Source organism: Erythrolamprus reginae, chromosome 7 (assembly GCF_031021105.1).
Source record: "Erythrolamprus reginae isolate rEryReg1 chromosome 7, rEryReg1.hap1, whole genome shotgun sequence".
Lineage (NCBI taxonomy): Eukaryota > Metazoa > Chordata > Lepidosauria > Squamata > Dipsadidae > Erythrolamprus > Erythrolamprus reginae.
Genome location: NC_091956.1, coordinates 58,521,013 through 58,541,443, shown reverse-complemented (window position 1 = coordinate 58,541,443; position 20,431 = coordinate 58,521,013). Strand labels below are relative to the sequence as shown.

General features: G+C 44.4%; 1 protein-coding gene across 1 annotated transcript in view; it reads left to right on the top strand.

Annotated features, from left to right (window-relative positions):
* SEC24D (SEC24 homolog D, COPII coat complex component) overlaps positions 1-20,431 on the top strand; it is a 97,425-nt gene that overhangs the window by 50,374 nt on the left and 26,620 nt on the right. Inside the window, exons 11-14 of the mRNA XM_070757648.1 lie at positions 1,268-1,392; positions 3,410-3,598; positions 3,887-3,980; positions 18,133-18,249. Of these exons, the coding sequence (XP_070613749.1) occupies positions 1,268-1,392; positions 3,410-3,598; positions 3,887-3,980; positions 18,133-18,249 (525 nt within the window). The remainder of the gene's footprint in view (positions 1-1,267; positions 1,393-3,409; positions 3,599-3,886; positions 3,981-18,132; positions 18,250-20,431) is intronic.

Genomic DNA, 20,431 nt, shown 5'->3' with positions numbered 1-20,431 from the left:
TATGGGAAACATTGTTTCATCTTACAAACTTTTCACCTTAAGAACCTTGTCCCAGAACCAATTAAGTTTGTAAGATGAGGTATCACTGTATTGTTAACATAATGGCTTACATTGCAATTACTTGGAATTGCATTCCTAATTGCCTTTTGTTTTCAGCAATTAACCTATGAATGCATAGAGGAGCTTTAGGAGTTACTTATGGCACAGGAAGTAGTTTTCACAAAGCATTCTACTTCTGCAAAGGTTCAGGCTCATTATTTGAAAAAGAAAATAAGGAAGTCTTTTCTAACTTCATATTTGACTTCAAGGGTAATGGTTGGGTTAGGGTTAACGCTAGGGCTAAGTTAGGGCTAGGGCTAGATTGTGTTGCATTGTAGTAGAGGGAATGTTTATCGTTTTTATGTTCCTGGAGCAAAGTCCTTGCGGTGGATAACTGATATCCTCAAGAGTATTCTCATAAATTGTCTTAATGCTGAGTATTTTCTTCAGATAAGATCTGACAAACACATTTTTGCCTGCTTAAATTATTGATTAATATTATTACTACCTTAAATTCATAATATACTGTACTGCTGTCAGACTGAAGTAAAATTGTGGAACATCAGAACATTTCACAACTCCAGAATGTAGGGAACACATATAAATGCACGTATAGAATATACAAAAGTGAATAAATATATGTATGAAAAACAGGAGATTATTATAAATGTATTTTTCATTCTTCAGTCCCTTGTGCCTTGTAGCTTAAACAAGGTGTTAATAGGGAAGTATGAAAGAGACGCCATGAAAATTACATTCGTTTTTAAGTAAGCATGTATTTTGCATCCCCCGTTACACATCATAGTGTTTATATCTTTTCATTTTTTACCATCACCTTGATGAAAATCTCCCACTCCTTTTTATTCTGCGTTAGACACTTGGCAGTCAAAGAATATGCCTGACTTTTAATGATTCACAATACAGATTGAAATGATGTCATGTGGGTAGATCATATTTTCATACTCTAGCTGCACTAGATTATTAGTAAAAATTTAACCCAATATATAGTGCTTGGATTTTATAATTTTGCAATACTTTTACTGAAATGGATCTTAATATCAAAAGAGATTGATTCTCAAATTATCTATAAATACTGTATGTAATAGTAATAGTAGTAGTATAGTAGTAATAGTGTAGGGGGCTTTTTTTGGTGTGTTTTATGATTGATTTGAGAACCTGGAAAAATAATCTAATTTGTCGTGCTACTATTGGTTTTTCTTCTCCATAGAACAACAAGCCGCCTCATCCACCAGCCTATATTTTTATGATTGATGTGTCATACAACAACATAAAAAGTGGTCTTGTTAAGCTCATTTGCGAAGAACTAAAAACTGTACTGAACAGACTTCCAAAGTAAGAAAACACTATAATAAATACTGAGCAAAACTAGTGATATTTTTATTTTAGAAACAACTAAGGTGTAAAGGTTTAGATCAATGGATGAATTATCTGTTTGCTTTCCTTCTGCTTTCATTTCTGTAATGATACATAATGATGCACATCATGTTGTCATCTTCAACCCCCTGCTCTCAGTTTCAAAAATATATTTAATGTAATAAAAACAAAACAAAACTCCCACATGTTTACAATTTGTATGGATTCTGTCCCCCTCCACCCCGAAAAGAAAGCAGGCTTGCCCTTGAATATACATGGTATGTTTGCTTTTAATAATGGGGTTTTTAGTGTTTTTTAAATTATTAGATTTGTTTTTACATTGTCTACGGAGAGGGGCGGCATACGAATCTAATACATAATAATAATAATAATAATAATAATAATAATAATAACAACAACAACAACAACAACAACAACAATAACAATAATAATAATAATAATATAGCTTGGATGGGAAGCCAGCAGGAAAGTCCAGATCTAAAAGCAAATAAGTTCCATATGATGAGCAAGACAGCTGCATGGTCCTTCCCACAAATCCACTAGGGGTATGAGTCTGAATTAAATACTATTTTGCCATTAAGAACAGTGTTTTGAAGGCAGTAAGATAAGTGGGTCGAAGAAAGAAGTGCTTTTGGATTACTATAATAGTGATCCAAAGTAGTTCCTAGAGGTATCAATGTTTATCTCTTGGTGTCCACTAGGCCAGTGATGGCGAGCCTATGGCACGGATGCCACAGATGGCACGTGGAGCCATATCTGATGGCACGTGAGCCCTTACCCTAGCTCAGTTCCAACGTGTATGTGTATGCTGGACAGCTGATTTTTGGCTCATACAGAGGCTCTGGGAGGGCATTTTTGGCTTCCAGAGAGCCTCTGGGGGGACAGGGGAGGGCATTTTTATCCTTCCCTGGCTCCAGAGAAGCCTTTGGAACTTGGGGAGAACGAAAAAACAAGCCTACTAGGCCCACCAGAAGTAGGGAAACAGACTCTTTTCAACCTTCACAGGGCCTCCGGGGGGGGGGGGGGTAGCTCTTTTTGCCGTTCCCAGCATGGAATTATGGGTATGGATACTCGTACCTGCGTGATAGCACACAGGTATGCTTTTTTGGCATCTGTGGAAGAAAAGGTTCCCCATCACTGCACTAGGCTAATTATCCAATCTAACTTAGATTTTTAAAGGTAGTTTTAATTAAAACAAAATAATTAAAAATACTTCTGAGTTATATATGAATGTTTTAGAAAACAAAAACATTGAGTGTCTGTAACCTAATGCTTGCTTTAAAAGTCAGTTTTCTCCATAGTTGGTTTATTCTTTATAACTCAGACCCCGATTCTACCTCATATATCTGTCCAGAAATGGACTCACTGAAAGATCCTATGTATATGTGTGTGGATGTAGTCTTTTATCTAATACAGTGGTACCTCTACCTAAGAATGCCTCTACTTACAAACTTTTCTAGATCAGAACCGAGTGTTCAAGATTTTTTTGCCTCTTCTCAAGAATAATTTTCCACTTACAAACCCGAGCCTCTGAAACTGTAACCGGAAAAGGCAGGGAGAAGCTTCCATGGGGCCTCCCTAGGAATCTCCTGGGAGGAAACAGTGCCAGAAAAGGCAGGAAGAAGCCTCTGTAGGGCCTCTCTAGGAATCTCCTGGGAGGAAACAGAACCAGAAAAGGTGGGGAGAAGCCTCCATGGGACCTCTCTAGGAATCCCCTGGGAGGAAACAAAGCCTCCACCCTCTCTCTGGTTTTCCCAATCGTATACATTATTTGCTTTTACATTGATTCCTTTGGGAAAAATAGCTTCTTCTTACAAACTTTTCTACTTAAGAACCTGGTCATGGAACAAATTAAGTTTGTAAGTAGTGGTACCACTGTATATTCAGATAAAACCCAAATGTTTGGGGAAAGGGAAATAATAAAGGGGTAAAATATTTCCTGCAACTGTATTTTCTAAAACTATTTCTCTTCAAGAGAGGAGCAAGACCTTTCAGCAATTCGGGTTGGATTTGTCACTTACAATAAAATCCTTCACTTCTTCAATGTAAAAAGTACTCTTGCACAACCTCAAATGATGGTAGTCACTGATGTCAGTGAAGTGTTTGTACCTTTGTTGGATGGCTTCCTTGTCAACTTCCAAGAATCACAATCTGTTATAAACAAGTAAGCAAATATTTTATATCTTTTTCTCATCTTAATATCTAAGCAGGTATTATATTTGTAAAAAAAATAACATCACACACTGCTTTTGAAAAGACCGGTGGTGGGTGGAAATTGATGTTTAGAATTTCCTAGCCTTTGTGAACACTTTAATTGAACGTAAGTCCCATAATAGACAAGCTAGATTTTTATTATGAGTGTTGTAGTTTAAAAGCACCAGAGCTGGAGAAGGATTGTTTCTTCTGTCTAGTTCAGTCTTTTGAACAACGAATTTTTTCTTCCTTTCTCTAGCTTGCTGGACCAGATTCCTGAGATGTTTGGAGATACAAATGAGAGTGAGACAGTCTTTGCACCTGTGATTCAAGCAGGCATGGAAGCACTCAAGGTTAGACTCCTTTTCACCATAGAGCTTCACTAAGCTATGAAAAGCTCCCCTTGAAAAATATTGATCACCATAAAACGTAGTGCTGTTTTCTGTCAGTCGAATTTTGTACTATACCTGGATGCTGCTTCAAGTATGCTATTTTTCCTAATAGAAGCCGAGAAGTAAACATAAGTAAATATTTAAAATTTATTTCAAAAGGTAAAATCTCATTTGAGTTTAGCACAGTTTCTATTCATGGTTGCATCCCTGTAGTATTTCTTGATGACCACAAAAATTGATTTCCTGTCAAAATAGTTATTCAGATGTTCTTCAACTATTCAGTCTAGCCCAGGGGTAGGCAAAGTTGGCTCTTCTATGACACGTGGACTTCAAATCCCAGAATTCCTAAGCTAGCATGATTGGCTCAGGAATCCTGGGAGTTTAAGTCCACAAATCATAGAAGAGCCAACTTTTCCTGCCCTTGGTCTAGCTATAATCCTGATATTTTCTGGTGGTCTTCCATTGAGCTACCAACCAGGCCTGACCCTGATCAGCTTTTCAAGATTAGTCAAAGCTGGCTAGGCATTGCTACATAACTGGACAAACTACTATAGAAACCCATAACTGTTTGACTTGCATATATATATATTACCATTCTCAGTATTCCAATGCATATGATATGACATGATACTTTTTACACATGTACTTCTAGTTGCCACACCTCGAAAAGGATAAAACGGGCATGAGGAAGATTCATAGGACAGCAGCTAAGATGATGAATAGGGCTGGCATAATTTCCCTAAGAGGAAAGCTTGTAAAATACTCAATCTGAGTATTGTATTGGCCGTTCTGTGTTAGCAAAACTTCAGAAGAAAAGGATTTAGGGGTAGTGATTTCTGACAGTCTCAAAATGGGTGAACAGTGCAGTCAGGCGGTAGGGAAAGCAAGTAGGATGCTTGGCTGCATAGCTAGAGGTATAACAAGCAGGAAGAGGGAGATTATGACCCCGCTATATAGAGTGCTGGTGAGACCACATTTGGAATATTGTGTTCAGTTCTGGAGACCTCACGTACAAAAAGATATTGACAAAACTGAACGGGTCCAAAGATGGGCTACAAGAATGGTGGAAGGTCTTAAGCATAAAACGTATCAGGAAAGACTTAATGAACTCAATCTGTATAGTCTGGAGGACAGAAGGAAAAGGGGGGACATGATCGAAACATTTAAATATGTTAAAGGGTTAAATAAGGTCCAGGAGGGAAGTGTTTTTAATAGGAAAGTGAAAACAAGAACAAGGGGACACAATCTGAGGTTAGTTGGGGGAAAGATCAAAAGCAACATGAGAAAATATTATTTTACTGAAAGAGTAGTAGATCCTTGGAACAAACCTCCAGCAGACGTGGTAGATAAATCCACAGTAACTGAATTTAAACATGCCTGGGATAAACATATATCCATCCTAAGATAAAATACAGAAAATAGTATAAGGGCAGACTAGATGGACCAGGAGGTCTTTTTCTGCCATCAGTCTTCTATGTTTCTATTTGGAACTTTTTAATTTAGGAAAGAAGCAAATACGAGGGAACATCACTGAGTGTATAAAAACTATGCCTGATGTGACAAGTGACAAGGAGAAGCCTTGTCAAAATACTAGAATCAGAGATGAGCCAATGAAATACTGAAAGAATCAGGAGAAACAAAAAGGAAATATTCTTTTTTATCCAATGTGTAATTAAACTTTGGAATTTGCTACTGTGATGCTAGTTACATATTAGTCTGGCTTCAAAAAACAGTTGAACTAATCCATAGAACTCATGGGGATCGTTGGTATTAGCTTTGACAACACTTTGACCACCTCTGAAGGTGTGAAACTACTGGGCATCCTTGTGCAGTTGGTGGGCCGCTATAAAAACAAATTATTGGACTTAATGGGACAACGGGACACTATTTATTTTCATATAAATAGTGAAAACTATAAAATATTCTATCCAGCATTCCCTTCAGTTACGTAGAAACATAGAAGACTGACAGCATAAAAAGACCTCATGGTCCATCTAGTCTGCCCTTATACTATTGCAGAAGAGACGGAGTAACGACACGGACACAAGAGCTGGATTTAAAACTGGGTCATTTTTATTAAAATAAATTTGCATAATTTATTTCATTAAATTAGCATAATTAACATAACTAACTATGACCCAAACAATGGACCTGCAGGGTCAAACAATTGCTTCCGGGGCGGAAAATGACATCAGATAAACTTCCTGGGCAACTTATGGGCGTAGCTCCATGCTACTCCAGGTGAGGGACCCCTCCCTCACCTGAGACCCTGCCATGCACTTGCATGTGGGAGGTCCCGCCGGCTAACCCCTAGGAGGGAACTTAAATGTACGGGACCCAAAGACAGGTTCCCCCCAACTGCTCAGGTCGCCAAAACCACAAGCTTGGATAGAACCTGTCAATCATCCCCAAAGATGCCCAATAGAGTACACGCAGTTGCTAAACCACCACCCAATTTTCCGCCCCTAACCTGCCTACCCAAATGACCAAAGGTAAGCCAATTGGACTAACAGGTGCAAGCACCCCCTAACCGCTTATCCTTCTCCACAGTGTGGAATAGGCGAAAAAACGGTTTGGCTAACAGGCCAGACCACAAAAATTCCTATTCGGCCCCCTAGGGCAACCCATAATAGCACACTGAAAATAGGGAGGGCAGGCGGGTGTCTGCTCTTGACGCTGTCCGGGCGAAAAGGCTGAGCCCGGGCCTGCACGCCCTTTTATAGGGCTGGCAGGCCCCGCCCGGACACGTCACGATCAGGCCATTCTGGCCCGATCCTCGGCCGAAGTCTCGCGAAATCTCGCGAGACTTCGGCCGATCCAACATGGCGGCTACGCCATGTGTCCTGATGTCTGCCCGGCCCTCCTGCAAAAGGCACCGGCGGGTAAGTCTGCCAGCGCTATTGCAGAAGAGACGGAGTAACGACACGGACACAAGAGCTGGATTTAAAACTGGGTCATTTTTATTAAAATAAATTTGCATAATTTATTTAATTAAATTAGCATAATTAACATAACTAACTATGACCCAAACAATGGACCTGCAGGGTCAAACAATTGCTTCTGGGACAGAAAATGACGTCAGATAAACTTCCTGGGCAACTTATGGGCGTAGCTCCATGCTAGTCCAGGTGAGGGATCCCTCCCTCACCTGAGACCCTGCCATGCAATTGCATGTGGGAGGTCCCGCCGGCTAACCCCTAGCAGAGGACTTAAATGTGCGGGACCCAAAGACAGGTTCCCCCCAACTGCTCAGATCGCCAAAACCACAAGCTTGGATAGAACCTGTCAATCATCCCCAAAGATGCCCAATAGAGAACACGCAGTTGCTAAACCACCACCCAATTTTCCGCCCCTAACCTGCCATGGAGCGGGGGTCAGATCTCTATCTTGGCCCCCCGACTCCCCCCTCTAACTGCACCAGCTCGCGCAGAGACCTCTGCAGGTCCTGTAAGAAAATGGTGTTCCCCTGTTCTGACAGGTGAACACCATCGGCCCGGTAAAGCCACGGCAGATCTACAGTGATGAGGGGATGGGCCACTACAACCCCACCTAATTCCCTAACTATTTTACCCAGGGCCTTATTGACTCTTCGTCTAACCCAGTGAATGGCCCTAAGGGAAATGGCGTCCCTCCAAGTGATCCTCGGGAGGATCTCCGACCAAACCACTTGCGTGGTAGGCCACACAGCACGAAGCCTCCGCAGGTCTTCACGGGCCTGGCAAATCAGGGGCAGACCGCCAAGCAGGCACAGGTCATTGCCACCGAGGTGCAAGACCAGCCAACTGGGCGCAGTAATGGGATGCCGCCCTCCCAGTCCAACCTGGGCGCAGCCATGAGAAGCCGCCCTCCCAGGACATCTGGGTGCAGCCCTGGGATGCTGCCCTCCCAGCAACGTCGGCAGGAGACCCTCCCACCGCATACCTCTTCTCCCCATCCAAACGATATTGACCCAACGCCCTAATGACAGCTGGGTCCCCACGGCGCTTCTGGCTGCTGAACGGCCGGCCCAAAAAATCATACTATGGCCGCACAGCAATGCCCTCGGCCTCGTATTGGCATGGCTACCTAGAAGAGGACACAGAGGACACAGAGAGGTTACCCGGCCTAAGACCCTGACCTAGATCCTCAGCAGGCCTAACATAACCCAAATATGCCCCTGACCGCCAGCGGCCGATCTCCCGAATCCGCTGGGCCGGGAAACCAGAAAGTGCCACGCTAGTGGCGGCGCCGATACGGAACGAATGCATTCCATAGCCTGCGGGATCAATGCCCACCTTGGACATGGCCCTGGACACTAAAACCCAGAATTGATAACGGGTCAAAGGCGTACCGTCCTGGTGTTTAAACAGGTACCCTTGTCCCGACCCCCTTAAGCTACAAAAGTGCTGGAGAGCAGCCACCGGGCACACAGACTGGTCGGTGGCCGCGCTAAGCTCTAACCTAACCCCTCTGTGCAGCTGATCTGTCTTGGAGTGTCTCACCAGCAAAGAGACACCCCCCTGCCTAAAGGCCAGATCAGAAAACTGGAAGGCACGGAGCGACGTGTCAGCCTGCGAGGAGGCCATAGCCTCGCTGACCCGCAGGGCCCCGAAAAACATTACACAAGTCGCTGCCCTAAAAAGACGGGCCTCGTACAGAGAGGCACATAGACTGTCCAAAGCTTGATTAATAAGCGACAGCTGCTCCACCGTCAGGGCCTGACGAGTGTCAGAAGGGGTCCCCTGTCGCTCCCTCACCCAGCCCTCCAACATCTTCCGAATGCGGAAGTCACCAGAAAGGTCCCCAAACCCCCCCGCCTTGGACAGAAAAGCGAGGCCGGCTAACTTGGACCTAATTGTCCTAACTGAAAGGCCACGCTGCCTAAGCTGGACACAAAATTCTGCCAGGTGCTCCATTGGGGCAGGCCAACTATGGGGGTAACCCCTATCCTGCCTGAAATCCCCAAACTCCTTACTGGCATGCTGATAAGCCCTCAGGGTGCCTGGAGCCACTGAGAGGGACATAGCCCTGCAGGCCTCTTCTCTCCACTGCTCGGGAGCCCTCCCAGGCTCCAAAGGTGGTCGGGAAAAGCCTCTGGTGACGCTTGGACCCACAGGGCCAGGGTCCGAAACCTGGACAACTGACCACGGGACAAGGCGTCAGCAATCCTGTTATCTAACCCAGGGACATGTCTAGCCAAAAACAAGGCGTTCAGGGACAAGGACCTGTGCACAACATGGCGGACAAGCCGCATGACCCTGTCACTCTTAAAGGACAGGGCATTCACAACATGGACAACCGCCAGGTTGTCGCACCAAAAGTGCACAGTCTTGTCCCTAAACTGCTCCCCCCAAAGCTCTAAGGCCACTACCAAGGGAAAGAGCTCTAAAAAGGTCAAGTCCTTAACCAGGGGGGAGGCCCTCCATTCTGGAGGCCAAGCAGACCAGCACCACTGGTCCCCTAACACAACCCCAAAGCCACAAGTCCCCGCGGCATCCGAACACAACTGCAACTCAGCTTCCAAAAGAAGCTCATGCCGCCAAAATGACAACCCATTAAACCGTTCTAAGGACTCCCGCCATACACAGAGGTCAGTCCTGACCCCAGCACATAGGCGGGTACGATGATGGGGCAAACGGAGCCCCTTCATCGCACTGTACAACCTCCGGGAAAAAGCCCGGCCAGGCACAATGACCCGGCAGGCAAAATTCAAAATCCCCGCTAATTCCTGTAGCTGCCTAAGAGTGACCTTCCTGCAGCCCAAAACTAGATCAAGCTTACCCCGAATCTTGACTAACTTGTCTAGGGGCAATCTAGAAGATTGCTCCTCCGAGTCCAATTCAATACCAAGGAAGGTAATCTTGGTGGCAGGGCCCTCGGTCTTCTCAGGGGCTAAAGGCACCCCCAACTGAGCGCAAAGGGCTCCTCCTCCATGTAGTGCCCACTATCCGTCCTGTCACACCCCTCATTCCCCGACATGTAAGTCGCCTGGAACCAAAGGTCTGGCACAACTATGTCCCAAGGCAGAGTGAGGTCATATGCTACCCGCATCCTGAACCCCTTATCATAATGCCTCCATATGCTACCCTTATATTCAAAGTGGGCCCTGGCAATGAGGTCTATGTATTTAATTAAGGCCGCAGCCCTGGTCGGCTGCCTCTGAATCACTACAGTGGCGTAGGTCAGAAAAGCGTACAGCCAAGAGCTGAAGCACTTACTGACCTTAGGTTTCTTAGGCTTTTCCCCTGGGACTACCTCTTTATCCTGCTTAGGGACCTCCCGATTTAAGAGGGAAAAAAGGTCCACATACTCCCCACGCCATACAGCTTCCTTCACCGATGGGTGAAGGTGGAACCCCAGGGGAGTAGCCGGCAGCCCGCATGGAATAGACCCTGCCTTCAGACTAGCGAACGGGTCCCACACCATGTTGGCCCCCATTCCTAGCACCCCCAACCCTGACAGGTAAGGAACCAAAGGTGGCAGAGGCATGACAGCCGGTGCCGCTGGGGTCCACCCCCCTGTTCCCGACACCTCAGGCCCCAGCGGGTAAGCTGCTCCAGGGGCCTGTGTCACCGCCGCCGTAGCAGGCGGGGACCAAACCTGGTTACATGTACCTACCAGTGACCCCAGGAAACCAGCCCCACTCCCAAAACCCGGCGGGACAAAGGCCTGACCGGGCAAAGGGAGGAGGGACGTAGATGGCGTGTGTGGTGCAACCTCACCTGCCCCGAAGGGGGTTGAAGACATCCAGGGGAGCCCCGGCATCCCGGGGCCCAGCACCACCTCCATCTGCCCAGGCTGGGCCCTCTGCCCCGACTGGGCCGCTGCTTCCTCCGGCTCTCTCCCCAAGGCTGCCGACGCGGAGGCACCCCCCGTACCGGATCCGGACCTCCAGCGCTCGAGGTCATCAAGGCGCTCGAGGACCCTGGCCCAAGAGAGAGAAGACATGTCCCGTTGAGAATCAGGTGGAGCCAACCCCATTCCCACCAACGGGCATACCACGGGGGGCCCCTCTAGGCTAGCCCTAGCCCGCGCCGAGGGCCTCGTTGCCCTCCTGGGCCTAACTATCAGCTGGGCCGGTGGGGCCGAGGCCCTTTGCCTCTTGGGGCCCATATAGTGTGATAAAACTATATGGGCCCATATAGTGTGACAAGGCCCACTAGTGTGATAAAATATACCACACTCCCTGCCCACGTGGTATTTGTATATCTATATACTATCTATGAAAGCAATATGTTGTGCAATATATATTTATTTTTATTTTTTATTTTTATGACTTCTTTCTTAAACAAAATGAGGCTAGAGCCAAAAGGCCCCAAGCCCCAAAAGTGGGAAGCCGATGGTCTCTGCTCGGCGCAAGCCGAGAAGGAGCAGCAAAGCTGCCACCGGGGCCCGCCCTCCCTCCGTGTAGGGGCTCACACAGCCTTCACCACCTCCCCCGCTCCCGGGAAAGGCCGGCCGGACTCGCCCCACCTGCAATCTCCAGCGAGCTCTGGCCCGCCCATTGATCCCCCTCGCTCCCAAGGGGGACGACTAAAGCGCTCTCCCCTCGCTCCCGAGGAGGAGACTCCAACGCCGAAGTGGCAAGCCAGCCACAACCGCCGCCTTTCCGCCGGACCCAGACGCCGCTCTGCTCCAAAGGCCTCCAATGAGGCAACCAAAATGGCGGCCGCACACGAGGCAGCCCCCAAAATGGCGGAAAGGAGCAGACACCCAGCCGAGTGTCTGCTCTTGACGCTGTCCGGGTGAAAAGGCTGAGCCCGGGCCTGCACGCCCTTTTATAGGGCTGGCAGGCCCCGCCCGGACACGTCACGATCAGGCCATTCTGGCCCGATCCCCGGCCGAAGTCTCGCAAAATCTCGCGAGACTTCGGCCGATCCAACATGGCGGCTACGCCATGTGTCCTGATGTCTGCCCGGCCCTCCTGCAAAAGGCACCGGCGGGTAAGTCCGCCGGCGCTATTTCCTGTATTTTATCTTAGGATGGATATATGTTTATCTCAGGCATGTTTAAATTCAGTTACTGTGGATTTACCAACTATGTCTGCTGGAAGTTTGTTCCAAGCATCTACTACTCTTTCAGTAAAATAATATTTTCTCACGTTGCTTCTGATCTTTCCCCCAACTAGCCTCAGATTGTGCCCCCTTGTTCTTGTGTTCACTTTCCTATTAAGAACATTTCCCTCCTGAACCTTATTTAACCCTTTAACATACTTAAATGTTTCGATCATGTCCCCCCCTTTCCCTTCTGTCCTCCAGATGATACAGATTGCGTTCATTAAGTCTTTCCTGATAAGCTTTATGCTTAAGACCTTCCACCATTTTTGTAGCCCGTCTTTGAACACATTCAATTTTATATATTCCACATTATCTTATCACTTTTATTTTTAATGCCATTTATATGCAGGCGGTGTCTTGTTTAGCTCTCTTCACCCATTTTCAAAACATGCTTATACACAAGAAAATTAAAACCCAATTCCATACACTGAATAACTTCAAAGTGGATCCATCTGGAACGGTGTATATGTGTATATATTTACCATGAAAGTGATATCCCTCGATTTATTTTCCTTTGTATTTTTGCTCACAATGCCAACTGTGAACAAATTCAGTAACACATGCTTTGCTACATAAATCAAATGATCACAGCATTTTTGTATTTCACCATCTTCCCAGGAAGAGGAAATTGATGTTTGAATAATAACAATGTCTGTTTGAAAAGGTGTGGTGGTAGAATGAAAAATTATAATTTAAACTGCTTATAAAAATACTCAGATAAGCTTCCTCTCATAAAAAAATATTGAAACTCATGGGTGGGTGGATAAATTAACGGTCTCTGCATATACCAACATACACAATAATCATACTTCTTCAGTGACAAAAGCAGAATTGAATCTAAGAAATATGAAAAAGATTGATGCAAATTTAACTACTTTCTTTCCCAAGTACAGCAATCATATATACTTCACGGCAGCTCATTTTCTTTTGTTTTTCTGATGTGAAACATTTTCATTATCTCTTTTTCATACTTTAAACTAGGAAGCATGCATGGTTCACTATGTCAGTGTGAATGATTTTGGGGCTAATTATACATGGTAAAACAATTATAAAAACTTTGATTTTGATGCTAACTTCATTTGATTCCCAATAATTATCTAGTATGCAATTTACATATGAACAATGTACAGTAGAACCCCGACTTACGAGACTAATTGGTTCCGGAAGGAGGCTCGTAAGTCGGAACGCTCGTATGACGAAACATTGTTTCCCATAGGAAACAATGTAAAGTCAATTAATCCGTGCAACAACAAAAAAAAACCGCTGCCGCCGAACGCGGAAGTTAGCGTTCAGAGACAGCTGCGAAGCAGCGCGCGTGTTTTAAAAGGTTGCAGCCAGCCTGGGGGGCTCGGGGGGGTGCTGGCAAGCCCCCCAGGCCGGCTTTGACGTTTTCAAACACGCGCGCTGCTTCGCAGCTCTCTGCTGAATCCAGAACGCTAACTTCCGCGTTCGGATTCAGCAGAGAGCTGCGAAGCGGCGCGCGTGTTTTAAAAGGTTGCAGCCGGCCTGGGGGGCTCGGGGGGGTGCTGGCAAGCCCCCCAGGCCGGCTTTGACGTTTTAAAACACGCGCGCTGCTTCGCAGCTCTCTGCTGAATCCGGAATGCTAACTTCCGCGTTCGGATTCAGCAGAGAGCTGCGAAGCGGCGCGCGTGTTTTAAAAGGTTGCAGCCGGCCTGGGGGGCTCGGGGGGGTGCTGGCAAGCCCCCCAGGCCGGCTTTGATGTTTTCAAACACGCGTGCTGCTTCGCAGCTCTCTGCTGAATCCGGAACGCTAACTTCCGCGTTCGGATTCAGCAGAGAGCTGCGAAGCGGCGCGCGTGTTTTAAAAGGTTGCAGCCGGCCTGGGGGGCTTGGGGGGGGGTGCTGGCAAGCCCCCCAGGCCGGCTTTGACGTTTTAAAACACGCGCGCTGCTTCGCAGCTCTCTGCTGAATCCGGAACGCTAACTTCCGCGTTCGGATTCAGCAGAGAGCTGCGAAGCGGCGCGCGTGTTTTAAAACGTCAAAGCCGGCCTGGGGGGCTCGGGGGGGTGCTGGCAAGCCCCCCAGGCCGGCTTTGACGTTTTAAAACACGCGCGCTGCTTCGCAGCTCTCTGCTGAATCCGGAACGCTAACTTCCGCGTTCGGATTCAGCAGAGAGCTGCGAAGCGGCGCGCGTGTTTTAAAAGGTTGCAGCCGGCCTGGGGGGCTCGGGGGGGGGGTGCTGGCAAGCCCCCCAGGCCGTCTTTGACGCTTTCAAACAAGCGCGCTGCTTCGCAGCTCTCTGCTGAATCCGGAACGCTAACTTCCACGTTCGGATTCAGCAGAGAGCTGCGAAGCGGCGCGCGTGTTTTAAAAGGTTGCAGCCGGCCTGGGGGGCTTGCCAGCACCCCCCCGAGCCCCCCAGGCCAGCTGCAACCTTTTAAAACACGCGGGATACGAGCGCCAAGGAGCTGTCTCCTGAAGCCGAAAGCGGAAGTTAGTGTTCAGCTTCAGGAGACAGCTCCTTGGCGCTCGTATCCCGAATGTGAGCTCTGGAGGCGAACAAAAATGTCGCTCCCCTCCCAGCTCTTATCTCGAGTAGCTCGTAAGTAGAGCTGCTCGTATGTCGAGGTTCCACTGTACTTTGAATGATTGCTTTCACATTCAATAGAATGTAATTATGTTTCAGACAAAAATACAACAGACATTTTTGGGGGATTTTTCACATTTAAACAATCCGTATTTTAGTCCTTGATAAGATTCAGTGGATATTTATGTTTAAATAAATACAGATTTTTTAAAGTATAGGCTTCTTCACTGCTCTGTGAATAACATGAAAGAACCAAGTAAACCCAAATAATCAGTGTTGGATATTATATGTCTATATATTCCAGATACTTTAGGACAGTATTGCTGAAATAAAATAAATATTGTGGATTTTTTTGTTCAAGAATAGAATAGAATTCTTTATTGACCAGGTATGATTGGACATACAAGGGATTTGTCTTTGATGCATATGGTCTCAGTGTACATAAAAGAAAAAGTTACATTTGTCAAGAATCATGAGATACAACACTTAATGATTATCATAGGGGTTAAATAAGCAATGAGGAAACAATCAATATTAATAAAAATCTTAAGAATACAAGCAACAAGTTACAGTCATACAATCATAAGTGGGAGAAAATTGGTGATAGGAATGATGAGTAGTAGAAATAGTAGTGCAAACTTAGTAAATAGTTTGACAGTGCTGAGGGAACTGTTTTGCAAAGTGATAGCATTTAGGGAAAACTGTTCTTGTGTCTAGTTGTCTTGGTGCGCAGTGTTCTGTAGCAATGTTTTGAGGGTAGGAGTTGAAATGTGAGGATGTGAGGGCTCAGTAAATATTTTCCCTGCCCTCTTTTTGATTCGTGCAGTATACAGGTCCTCAATGGAAGGCAGGTTGGCAGCAATTGTTTTTTCTGTAGTTCTGATTATCCTCTGAAGTCTGTGTCGGTCTTGTTGGGTTGCAGAACCAAACCAGACAGTTATAGATGTGCAGATGACAGAATCAATGATTTCTCTGAAGAACTGTATCAGCAGCTCCTTGGGCAGTTTGAGCTTTTGATGTTAGGTGACTATTTTAGGTCTTGAGATATAATAGCACCTAGAAATTTGAAGGTTTCTACTGTTGATACTGTGTTGTCTAGTATTGCGGCGTACACAGAGTAAGCACATGGTCCACTGAACTGGGATTTATGGGTCACTTTATTAATTCAATACTGGATCTACAGAAGAAACTGAAGGGGCAGAACATCTGTTCCAAACATTCATGGGCGCTTTGGGCGAAGCTCCATTGCTGAACAAGGGGATGGTGCCCTTGGCCTTGAACTTGACCTTCCCTTGCTCTCTGCCATGCCCAAGGCATGTGGGAAAGCTCACCCCCAGCTTGACGCTTGTAGGCCTGCGGTAAGTGAGCCCCAAAGGTACCTTCCCCCCCCATCACCCTGGCCGGGTCAGCTTTGAAATTCTGGAGAGGAGCTGCCTATCACCTTCCAAGAAGTATCCAAAGGAGATCACACAGTTGTTGTTTGCCTAATTTTCCACCCCATACCGCCTTCCCTAGTGACCAAAGGGATTTAAGCCAATTAGCCTAGTTCTACAATGTAACCTGCTAGACTTCCCCTAACCTTTCCCTCCCCAGCTCCCAGTGTGGAGTAGGCAAAAAAACAGCCAAAACATAATAGGTGCTATGGCCGCCAAAAATTCTTACTTGGCCCTTGAAGGCGACCACCAGTCACACTGCGGCTAAGGGGAGGGTGGGTGGGTGCTTGCAAACCGGGCCAACGATTGCTTTAAAAGAGGATGGGGAATGGTGAGCCGTCTCCTTTTAATCAGGACTCGCTGCCCCACCCTGCTAGGTGCAGGGCATGCTGGGTGATCGCACGCTTTCTTCGCGCGACCACTCCCCCTCCATGCCTTTGGTGGTGGTGACCGAGTGCTTCTGGCCCCACCGCAAATGCCGGTCCCACCTTGAGCGGCCGGCTGGTCCCTTGTGAGAGCTGGTAGGATGGGAGGGTTTCTCCTAAAGTCTATCACCATTTCCACGGTTTTGAGTGTGTTCAGTTCTAGATTGTTTCAGTTGCACTGCAAGGCTAGTTCCTCAACCTCCCATCTGTATGGGGTTTCATCATTGTCTGGAATAAGACCAATCACTGTTGTATTGTCTGAAAACTTCAGTAGTTTAACAGATGGATAGTTTGCGATGCAGTCATTGGTGTATAGAGAGAAGTAGAGAAGTAGTGAGAGTACACAGCCTTGGGGGGCTCTTGTGCTAATTGTACAGGTATCTGATGTGATTTTGGCTAGCTTCACCTGTTGCTTCCTGTCTGCTAGGAAGCTTGTGATCTATTTACAAGTGTGTTCAGGTACCGCTAGCTGATTTAGTTTAGTTGAAAGAAAGTCCGGTATGTTGGTGTTGAATGCTGAACTAAAGTCTACAAAAAGGACTCTAGCATAGGTCTTTGGAGATTCAAGATGTTATAGTGCAGAACCATGTTAACAGCATCATCTGTCAATGTATTTGCTTGGTATGCAAATTGCTTCTTTACTTAATCCAAGAGTGGTAATCTGTAGAGAGAGTCAGAGTTAACATTGGTGAAGGAACTCAAGAGCAGTTAACTGACAAAAGAGACTGTAGAAGAAATCTTAGTCCTGGGAAAGTAGGAAGCATAGAAACTGATTTAGAGTTTGTAATTCTGAGTAGTATATGAGAAGACAGAGGAAAAAGATTTCAAGGTTCTGTTTATTACACTTACAACAATAGAGACCCACTAATGCTTGTGAATTTTCTTTCCTGACCTCGCCTGTTCAGGCATCCGTAAAACGTAGTTTTGCTGCAGTTGAATAAACTTTGTTATTATAGTGATGTACTTCAACTAATTTTATTATAAAGATGTTTACATTTATATGCCCACTTTAACAGTTTTAGATAAACCCATACTGTTTTTCCAGGCTCGAGTAAGCCCTGTGTTCTACACTGAATTAATAAAGGAAAATATTTGCAGCACAGGGTTGAAATGAGGGGTCTTTGGGGCCTCTCTGAACTTGGTTGTTTTCTTGCAGATGTTTCATTATCCAAACTAGGTAACATTATCAGTGCATTCTAAGGCACTCAGGTTTAACTGAATTAAACTTTACATCTGGACAGTCTCGGCTTTCTAGGTGGGCCTGTTAATGCACCGAAACACATATCTACACACAGATGCACAGAAAGAAAGTTTTAACTGCATCCATGACCCAGATACTACTATGTTAATTTTTTGAATACTAGAACTGATCTGACCTTATCCTATCATATTCTATCCCATCCCATCCCTTCCCTTTCTTTTCCTTTCCTTTTTTCTTTCCTTTCTTTTCCTTTCATTTTTCCTTCCCTTCCCTTCCCTTCCCTTAGTAGAGGTGAAATTTTAGGGTATCAAATGAAGTTCAAACTATAAACAAATGGACTATTTAGTTTATAAAGTCACTGAAAGTTTATACTGGAATAACAGAACTATATAAGACTCTATCTCAAAGTTTATATCTGCAGGAGAATAAAGGTCATTTTTGTTTTTTGCTTTTTTTCTATTTTTGTTACAGGCAGCTGAGTGTGCTGGAAAACTGTTTATCTTCCACTCTTCATTGCCAACTGCAGAGGCACCAGGGAAATTGAAGAATAGAGATGATAGGAAATTGGTCAATACAGAAAAAGAGAAGGTATTCATTAAAAAAGGACCTATTCTACAATTTGCTGTATAAAAGAGTAAACCTGTTTCTGCATTTCATTTTTACCAAGTTCACAGAAATCATACAAATGGAATTTAGCATAATGTAGTAAATTTGATTCTCAGTATAGCAGAGTCAGTTGCAATCAAGATGCTTTCACTACTGAATTCTGATTCAATAGCACTGAAACCAGGGAAGCTTCTAAAGTATGCAATTCATCCAGTTAGCAATGATAACAAGCTATGAAAATTGTTGCATTGTACAATGCATTTGTTGCATTGTAGTACAGCGTTCCCTCGATATTCGCGGGTTCGAACTTCGCAGAAAGTCTACACCACGGTTTTTCAAAAATATTAATTAAAAATACTTTGCGGGTTTTTCCCCTATACCACGGTTTTTCCCACCCGATGACATCATATGTCATCGCCAAACTTTCGTCTGCCTTTAATAAATCTTTTTTTTAATAAACTTTAATAAATAAACATGGTGAGTAATAATCTGAATGGTTGCTAAGGGAATGGGAAATTGCAATTTAGGGGTTTAAAGTGTTACGGGAAGGCTTGTGATACTGTTCATAGCCAAAAATAGTGTATTTACTTCCGCATCTCTACTTCGCGGAAATTCAACTTTCGCGGGTGGTCTCAGAACGCATCCCCTGCGAAAAGCAAGGGAACACTGTAGTTAGGTCGTAGTAATTAATATAAAGCTTAACAACTGTGAAATGAACCTCCAGCATTGTTACTATTTTTGAACTCTATTTTAGGATGTATTGCTGTCAAGTATATAAATTAATTTACATTGTTTTTCTACTAGTTTTCATTTAGTCTGATAAAATAAAATTAGTTGCAGAAATGATTTCAAAAGCAAAAAGAAGAGATTTTGGAGAAATTCCTATAGTGGTGGTGGGCTCCTTTCATTTAACTGGGAATGTTACAGTAGATGAAAATGCAGATGAGTAATTTGTGGTTCAGCATGTTGTATTAATTCAGCAGTCAGTTAATATTTTATGAACTAGGCTATCAGATTAAGATATAGTGTGGAATATTTATTTGGATATAGGAGGTTATATGTGTGTTCTCTAAGAGGATAGCTAGCTGGCTGGCTGGCTGGCTGGCTGGCTGGCTGGCTGGCTGGCTGGCTGGCTGGCTGGCTGGCTGGCTAGACGGATGGACGGATGGACGGATGGACGGACAGAGAAATAGAGAAATAATTGATTAGTTTTATAACCATTTTTTAAAATTTTAATTGGGTTTGTATGTCGCCCCTCTCCGAAGACCATATTTAAAATAAAATGTAAAGTCTATTTATAAAATAGCTAAAAGAAAATACAATAATGAAATACATATCTGGTTAAGTACAAATAATTAATGTTTGAATAAATATATCATTATACATTATACCATGACCTTCAATATAACAAATTCTTAGCTCCACTGCTTTATCTATCAACTTTGTAGTTCTGCTAACAACATATATATTAAGAGTATAAGAGGAAATAGAAGAATCTATGATTCAGGTCCTAGTGAGCTATTCATTGAAGTAGGAATTTTAAATATCTGACTCCAAAAGTAGCATACAATTGATGATCAAATAAAACACAAAAACATATTCATTTGGCTAGCCTTGCAGGGGGCATGTGCCACCTGTAAATCATTTTTATTGCATTTTCCAACCCAACTGTTGGAATGTGGTGAGAAAGAAGGTTCATACTTCCATATGTGGTGGACCTGCCCGCAAGTAATTTGGCTCAAACTTCAAAAGTGGATAAAAGAAATAATTAAGATAGAATTGGAAATGAAACCTGAAATATTTTTGCTTGGTATTATTGAAAATCAGATGAATAAGGAACATTACTACTTGATACAACATTTAATAACATCAACAAGAATAGCTATAGCACAATTTTGGAAAAATGAAAATATGGCAAATGAACTGAATTTAATAAAAAAAATGTTAGATTGTGCTGAAGCAGATAAATTAACAATGGAACTAAAAGAAAAAGAAAAAAACAAAATACTACCAAATATGGGAAGAATTCTACATCTGGTTAAATAAAAGAACATCTCTTTAAGTGCTGCGAGATAAAGAAACAATTTAAATAACAAATTTTCTTAAACAATTAACACAATTTTAGTCTGGTTTATTTGATAAGAATTTATAACATAAGAACTCA